At 27.4% G+C, this 9,501-nt stretch overlaps 1 protein-coding gene across 1 annotated transcript; it reads left to right on the plus strand.

The window, feature by feature from the left end:
• LOC137815039 (putative acetyltransferase At3g50280) lies at positions 1-1,843 on the plus strand. The gene is made up of 2 exons (XM_068618060.2): positions 1-673; positions 903-1,843. The coding sequence occupies exons 1-2, from the start codon at positions 25-27 to the stop codon at positions 1,661-1,663; spliced, it is 1,410 nt and encodes a 469-aa protein (XP_068474161.1). The 5' UTR covers positions 1-24; the 3' UTR covers positions 1,664-1,843.
• Positions 1,844-9,501: the final 7,658 nt, after the last annotated feature.

The following is a 9,501-nucleotide window of genomic DNA, read 5'->3' on the forward strand; positions in this document are numbered from 1 at the left end:
CTTTTCAAGGGAAGCAAGTGGTGCATGGTAACAATGTCTTCTTCTTCTTCTTCTTGTGATGATGCAATTACTGTCCTCTCAAAATGCACTGTTGTGCCTCACCAAACTTCCACTCTAGGAGATCTCAAGCTCTCTATCTCAGACCTTAACATGCTCCTCTCTCACTACATTCAGAAGGGGTGTCTCTTCACCACCCCATCTCTCCCCTCTCACACTCTCATCCCTCACCTCATCAACGCGCTTTCTCGCACGCTCTCCTTTTTCCCTCCCTTCGCCGGTCGTCTCAAAAGTCACCATCATGGCTACGTCTACATCGCATGCAACGATGAAGGCGTCGACTTCATCCACGCCACCGCTCTTCATATCTCCGTTGCCGACCTCCTGTCACCGTCCCATCCTCATCCAACCTTCAACCACCTCTTTCCTTTCCACCACAAAATCAGTTACACCGCTCATTCCTCCCCTATCATGGCCTTTCAGGTCACCGAGCTCTCTGACGGCGTTTTCATCGGTTGCGCCGTTTGCCACGCCGTCACCGACGGCGCCTCCTTCTGGAACTTCTTTAACACCTTCGCTGCAGTTTCTCAAGGAGCAACCGTATGTCCCTCCAGGCTCCCGGATTTTCGTCGGGATTCCATCCTCACCTCCAAGATTCTGCTTCGGCTGCCAAAAGGTAATTGTCACATTAAAAAAAATTTAGTTTCAATTATTCTCTTCGTTCTGTAACTACCAAAATTGATGAGTAATCACCATTTAACATATTCCATTGATGATAATTTACTTGATTAACTTCAAAAAAAAAATATTCGCGATAGAAAATGAATCTTGTGTCAAAACAAAATTTAATAGTAGCAACGTTTAAAATTACAGTAAATTGTGTAGTTGCTAATATTTTGAAATAGAAATCAAGGTGACCTTCGACGTTGACGCACCCTTTCGCGAGAGAATCTTCAGCTTCAGCCGTGAATCAATTCAGAAGCTGAAAGCCGTGGCGAATAATGGTGGGAAAGTTTGTTTGTCGGAGAATGTTGAGTTGATGGGGAAGCTGAGCCACGATACACAGGTGAAACCGGTTACTAGAGGCATAACTAACGAAACGACAGAGATTTCGTCGTTTCAATCTTTGTGTGCGCTGATGTGGCGGTCGGTTACAAAGGCGAGGAATCTGGAAGGGCCTCAGGTGACGACGTTTCGAATGGCAGTTAATGTTCGGCAACGCATGGAGCCGAAGTTGGGAGATTATTACTTTGGAAATGCGATTCAAAGCATTGCCGCGTGTGCAGCAGCAGGTGACGTGGTATCCAGCGATCTCCGATGGTGCGCGGAACTACTGAACAAAAGTGTGAAGGCGTTCGACAGCGATACAGTGCGCCGCAATGTGGAGAATTGGGAGCGTGAGCCAAAGTGTTTTGAGTTGGGAAACCACGACGGCGCCACCTTGCAGATGGGAAGCTCACCCAGATTTCCGATGTATGAAAATGATTTTGGATGGGGGCGGCCCTTGGCTGTACGGAGCGGCGGAGCCAACAAGTTTGATGGCAAAATGTCGGCGTTTCCCGGGAGGAATGGCGGCGGTAGCGTTGATTTGGAAGTGGTTTTGGCGCCTGACACAATGGACCAACTTCACTCTGATCCCGAGTTCATGTTTTATGTGTCCGGTTAGTCTGGATAATCACTTTTAGAACGTACTATTGCTTTCACTTCGTCAAAATCTACAATAAAAGTCCGTTTCTGTCTTTACATTTCCTAAAGATCGGAAAAGAAAAAAGCTACGTTGTTTAATATATTCCGCTTGGATTTCACTGAAAATTAAATATATAGAATTTTATTTCACGACAATCAATTCTTATCTCATCATATTAAAAACATTTGAATGTATTGAAACAAAAATAATGTTTATTTGAAGAGATGTTAGTTTATTCTATATCGTCATAATATAAATTTGAATTTTATTTTTATTGACTTATATATGATACTAGGACGGTAGTATTATGGGCGAATCCAATATTAAGAGACATGTAGGTTGATTGGAAATCGTCAAAGTAAACTTGACTTATAGTTTCATTGACTTATGTCTGAGATTAGGGGCTCTAGCGTTATGGTTGAACTTGATATTAAATAATATAAACAGGTTCTCTATCAACATTCATATTTAAGAATAATAATAGCATATCAACGTAAATTAATAAATTTTGAATAATCTATCTTAAATAGAAGACGACATTTATTATTAAATTAAACTAATAATAAAATCAGATACAGAGAAGATATCGTGAAAATTTTAATATATTAAAAAAAATATACAAGAAAGAAAGAAAGGAGTTTATATATACTTAATTAAAAAAAAATATTATCGTGAATACTATTGTCTAAGTAAGAGAAAGATTGTCAAATTTATTAACAATTAGAACAATATAAATTATTTGTGTTCCTCTTTAGAACTGCTACAATACTTCTGCTGCTATTTTACGCAAGTTTAGCTTAAGAGTTTCATAAATATCGACAACCCATATAATAAAGGTCGACATAACATCTAAAGGTTAATTATAGCGACAATAAATTCAATTTTATATTGACAAATATTAAAAATATCTAAAATGTCGTTTGTGTAAAGTGAAGTGAACCACCCTCTTACCTATTTACTGTTTCTTCAGTTTTAAAATTATATATATACACACACATTAACCTTAGTTTAAAGCATCAATACAGCTTCAATTTGAAACCTGATCTCACTAATAATAGGCAATTTTATAGAGATTTGTGTGACTAGTTTTTGAAAGTTTGTATTTTGATTCGGGCTGAATTGATTAGATGAGATACCCGAATGCTTCAACACGAATCACACATGTTGGGAAGAGGACCTAGTCCTCAAACATTTTTTTTTTTTCAAAATGAATTTATTTTTTTAATTTATGTAAAGGAATCATGATATGAAGCACTTTTGGATAGTTTACTTTTTTTTAAGATATGGTACGTAGAAGTCGTGCTTATATTTATAACTTTAGGATATTTAGTTTTTTTCTTTCATTTAAGTAGAAATTGTGTTTCATGACAACTTTAAGGTTTTATTTTTAGTTAGTTAAAATTTCATTTGTAAAAATAAGTTTAATGTAGATTAATAAATGTGTTGATTTGTAAATGATAAATTAAACAAACATCGATGAGATGAGAGCAAATCAGATAGTTTGAAATTTCAAGAACCATACAACCATTGTTGTGTTTCGAAGGAAAATTCTTTATGAACTACTTATAATTTTTTTTTTTAAAATCCACATTTGCATACATTGCCATACAGATGTAGTACACAACCTTCAAAGTAGTAGAAAATATACTTTCCCTTGACGAATTTAACTTAAATACATCACAGATGATGCATGATAAGATATAAATTATTTAAATTTTTTATAAACTGAAAGTGTGCATGCCAAAAACAAGGTGGAATTCCAGAGGATTGTGGTAGTGTGTAGTCTTGTAATTAGTGTTTTGTACGTATAATTAGTTCTGATGCCTTTTTGCTTTAGCCTCGATCTTCTTTAACTCGAATGTTCTGCCAAATTTGGTGGTTGAGGTTGGACATCACTTCATGTATGTTGAGACACAGAATAATGGTCTCTGTTACATTCTATATACTCCAAATGTTAATGGTTCCAAAGAAGATTCCATTGTTCCCACCACATGAAACTTCATTCATACACAATCCATGTTTGGAAAGATAGATATTGTCACTCTGCTAACTGGGTCAGATCACCTCATTTATTTCAAAGATTTCTCTTATAAAAAATAACATGGAAGAAACTCTATATTAATTTAAGGGTAGAAATTATCATAATTTCTTTCTTTCTGAATAAGTTGAGGTGAATGAGAGGTAGCGTCGTTATTTACTTTTTAAAAGTAAAAAGAGCTTAAGTAGTTTGGAGTTAGTGTTATGTTTGATTTGAAGTAACGTTAATGAATCACAATGACTCATGATATCATTTTTTTTATAGTTTATGATGAATGGAGCATCTGAATCTGTTAATGATGTTTGAGAAACAATTTGAATTGCTATAATAAGTGAAATTTGGAAGCACATAAACAACGTCACATTTAAATATGGTGTGATTGATGTTTCAAAAATATTTACTTTTGTTTAAGTGAAGGTTTGGTCGTGAGTTACTTCCAAGATATCTTCATTTTTTTTTTCTCTTCTTCTGATTAGTGTCTTCACCATTTGATCTGTATGAGGTTAGTTATATGATATTTTTGCAATGTTAGCTTGTCTTAGGTGTTGGCAGAAGTTTTGTTTATTGTTGGTAGGAGGTTTTATTTTTGTTAGGAAAAGACTAAATTTTTCTTTTTTGATATATATAAGGATTGTTCACATTTTTTTTATAATATAAAAATGTTTATTTCTATTATTAATAATGTTTCATTGTACATTCTTTTATTTATTAAGTTTGTTATTGGCTCTACCGAGCCATAACACTTGCCTATTAAAGAAAAACTAAGTCATAACAATTAAATAACACGGAAAAATTATAATTTGCCATTGAAAATAAGTAAATTGCCAAATGCGAAAAAATTTACATATATGGAGAGTATTCGTCAACAAGTACAATTTCAATTTTCAAAATAATTAAACTCATTCAGTCTGAAAAAGAAATTACAATTTTCAAATACAACTTCAACGTAAATTTTAATAAAAGTCGTCTTCCTTATATGCAAATTTAATTAAGTCTTTAATCTATTAATTTGTTTTCTAATTCAAGTTATGATAGGGAATAATAATTTCAATGTAAATAAATTATAACAAGTCGTCATTGTTTAGTATGATTTTGTTTTAATTTATTTAACTGAAATTAATATCGTCTATTGATGATTTAATTTAAAAGAGATTATAACAAATCAGAGATTTAATTAAATTTGTATATATAGATGACGACTTCTATTTAAATTTTCATCAAAAATTATATTTGGTCATGAAGATTTCTTTTTTAAATTAAAATTTGTATACATTGAAAATATTTAAATTATTTTGAATGATTAAAGTTGTACTTACTAATAGCGAATCTATATACGTAATTTTTTGTGCGTTTATCCGTTTAGGTATTTTCAGTGTCAAATTGCACCATTTTTATAATTTTTCCAAATAACACCATCTCTATTTAGTGCGTTTTCATGTGTGAAATTCTCCTGATTAGCATTTTCCTGTTTTAAACACCTTCAAGTGCATGCATCTTAACATTTTTTTTCTCTAAAATAATTGTTATATATGTTTTGTCTCAATCTTTATCCAATGTTCTGCCAAATTTTTATTATTATTTATTTCTAATTGTTCTCATCAACCTCACATGCTTTGCTCCCGGACCACTACATAAGACCAAGAATCTTTTCTAAATACACCAAACCTATCTTAACTAGTTAAGATTAATTCGGTATGAAGTTGTGTCTTATTTTATTTTGTTAGATGATCATGAGAAAAAAAATATGAAAAGATATTTTATATTATTACATGACCAAAATTGTTTTATGATTTTGTATAATATCACGAAGCATATATAAATTACTATTACCATTCAGGGAGTACGCCAATCTAATATTATAAAATAACTAAATTTCAGTTGGACTATATCAATTTTAAAACAAATAACTATCATATCTAAGTAGGTAGTTGTCATTCTACATTTTTTATTTATTAATTGAATAATATGATAATGATTTTTAAAAGGTTTGAAAGTTGTATTTGTTAAAGTAGATCTTATGTGAAATTGATTTTTTTTTTTATCTAAGCTAAAGATTTTAGTCCAATAAAAACATAATAGAGATTCAAGTTTTGCTCTTTAGTCTTATTTCTATTTAAGCAAACATAGAACTAGAAATCAAACATTTGTTTTTGGTCCTAAGTGAAAGATTTTTGGTCCAACCAAAAATAGAGTTACAACTCATTATTATTTTAAGTTGGATTTTTGTTTAAATAAAAAAAAATTGTTCAAGCAAGACAATTTTCATTCTAGGTTAATTTTTTTTTCACTTTCTTTGTCTCTTCAATGAAATGAATGTGAATATTTATTATAAATATAAAATAAATATTAATTTATATATTTATTTTATTTGTGATTTTGTTTAAATAAATTATGTTGTTTGAAAATAATCAAAATAGTATAAATTTAGAGTCACAAATCTAAGATGTGAACTATTAATTATATATTGAATAAAGATAATTATGCTATTTGTCTAACATGAAATTTTTTATTAAAAGAATAATAATTATGTTATTATATATATTTTTTATTTTATTGATAATCTAAGATGCATACACATTGACATCAAGTAATTAGAAATAAGGAGATAATTATTATATAGTGACATATATAGTAAACTTATTCTAATTCATTATTTTTGGTGGTAGATTTTTCAAAAATCCTTAAATGTTGTAGTTCGCATTGTACATTTTATATTTGTTAATTGAATAATATGGTAATGACAAAGGACTGAATTTTATACTGGCCTAAGAGATTGTGATAATCCTTAATATGAAATCAAATGAAATTACAGGTACAGATTTTTTATTGGACTTAATTCTACTAAATTCAGCGGATAAACTTAACTAATTTAGGTCAATTACGTTATATATTTTTATTTTTTCTAAGATTTGTAATTTGAAAAAACAATGTTAAATATTTATAATAATTAATTAAAATAAAATTTAATTTAGTTAATATAATAATTTTTTTGGTTTTAAATTAATTTTTTTATTTAATAATTTTCTAATATAATGATGTCATAATTTTAAAACAAAAGTTATTTTTATTTAACTATAAACTGTTATATATTTTATAATAATTATACTAATAATAATTTATAAACAAAAAAAATTAAGAAATTAATTTATAAACAAAAAAAATAAAAAATTAATTTAAAAAGTTTGTATACTATTTATGTTTTAAAAATATATTTATAAAGAAATTCATCCTAGTTTTCAATCTTTATTAAAAAAAAATTGCATTTACATTAAATGGTGGACATGCAGTGGTGCAGACTATGGGTCAATCAGTTGACGTTGCAGAGATATAACAGTGGCCCGCAAAATTATAATAGTGGCTGCCACCAACTAAAACCTTGTCACACACAAACAGAAGAAAAAGGGTCAATTCTGACAATTTAGTTAATATAATTAATTATTTATTATTTTTAAATTAATTGTTATTTAATATTTTTTAATGACACCTTGGTTAGTAATAAATTTTAAATTTAAAAGAAATTGTTAAAGAACATATTATTATAAGAACATGGAAAAGATGGAAGAAAAAAAATGTAATATAATATGTATAGTAAGAGAAAATAATTATAAAAATAATCATATATAAACTATTGTATTATTATCAATTATTTTCATTTATTAATTTTTAATTTTTTTATTAACTTTTATTTTAATTTCATTTTTTTTTCTTTATTTTAAATAGTTTCTATATTTTTTTAACACAAAGGTTCATCCTTTTTTTATAGTGCTATTAAAAAAAGGACCTTCAATAACTTACATTAAATGTTTGCAAAAGACTTTTTTTCCCATTAAATATTCAATATTGAATGTTGATGCTATAAACAATTGCTTTGATTATTGACTTTTTAAATTGAAGAATCAATGAATTAAAATAAATACTAACAAGTGGTTTTAAGAAATTGATTACCAGATTTCAAATAAAAATAATTATTTATGATAAACATTAAGAGGAAATTACAAGGCACTTCAAATGTAAATTATAACAAAAAAAAAACAGTTGCTAGTGTACCAATTATCAGGATTTATAAATCCATATAAAATTAAATGAAAGAAATAATTAACCTCTTATATTTATATACTGTGAGTATTCTCAACAAGATGAATTTAAGGGAGTTAGTCTTCTTTTGATCCCTTTATTTGAATAAAAATAAAAATATATTAAATTTAAATACATGCAAAACAAAAATTGTTTGATATGATATTAACATCTGTAACTAAGCTATGGTGCTTGTTGACATAATTATGTGACGATGATTCGTTAAGAAATAATAATGCTAAAATGGATTAGACATAAAAAAGGTGAGACTTTCGAAATACATAATCAATTATATATTACCTATAATAATAGGATAATATATATAATTATTATGTTATAACATAATTAATTATACAAATAATTTATTATATTATAACCTAATTGATATAATATAACAAAAATAAAACAATAATAATAAAATTAAATTAAATTAATAATAATAAATATAAACTAAATTTATAATAAAAATATTTAATTCAAACGAACTCATTTTTTTTCTATCTTTATTCTCAAATATTTTTTATCTTTTCTAAAATTTATCTTCAAAATCAAACAAAAGCATAAATATAATAAAAACATTGACACGAGTACATATAATATTTAAAAGGTAGGATACGAGACACAGATCTATATATTATATAATTATGAATTATATAAATTGACAATAGAAATTTATATGCTCACTTTTTTTGAAGAAAAATGTGTTATTTTTCATGTGTGGTTCAAAAAGAATTTATTTCTTATTTTTATAATCATAATAAAAATTTATACAACAAATTTTAATTTTTAAAAGATTAATTTTTTTTTTTCAAAATTGTATTAGAACGTGTTAGAATGGTTAGAAATTCAGAAAGAAAAAAATTTGAATTTGATATTTCTAAAATTAATATTTAGTTAATAATTTTTTTCCAGTATTATTATGTAAACTATAAAAATATAAAGAAAACGTAGAACTGTTTCATTAGAAAAAAAGTTATTATAGTTTTAATTATGTAAAATAGTCAAATATTTAAATGGTATTAATTGCTATTTCATTGATTTTCGTGAAATCAATTTCGCTATAAATGATCTTTTGACTTACTCTCTCTCTTTTAAACTAGAAACGTAAACATGTAATATTAAATTGCAAGAAACATATAGAAACTGGTTATATTAATTATTTTTGTTATGCCACATAAATGAATAAATTCTAATTGACGTAGCATATTTCAAATAGACATTAACTATCCTTAAATTATTATGTAAATAAAACTGCTACTACCTATAGCGTAACATCTTATTTTGTGTTTTCTTCACTTTTGATTTTTGTTTTCATAAAAACTCTTATATTAAATACTATTATCAAACCATATTATCACTCACATTTTTTATATCACATTACAACTATTAATATTATTGTTTTAATATTTTTTCATATTATTCAATTTCAAATTTATTTTTATTATATAAATTTATTACATAAAAAATTATATATAACTTTAAGGGTCGTAAATAATAACAATGGTCTTTCATCACATAATTTTTTTTTCTTTCTTCTCTCTTCTTAATATGGTTATTTATTACTTATTTTCTTCTTTATCTCTCTCCTCCATAATTTATTTTCAGATGTTTAAAGAAGAGTTAAAAGTGTTTATCCTTAAGGGTATGAGCACACATACATGTTTGGTAGTTAGTATAAATAAGGCACACCCATCGTTCTCTTTTC

This window comes from Phaseolus vulgaris, chromosome 1 (genome assembly GCF_051622355.1).
Source record: "Phaseolus vulgaris cultivar YP4 chromosome 1, ASM5162235v1, whole genome shotgun sequence".
In the NCBI taxonomy this organism is placed as follows: domain Eukaryota; kingdom Viridiplantae; phylum Streptophyta; class Magnoliopsida; order Fabales; family Fabaceae; genus Phaseolus; species Phaseolus vulgaris.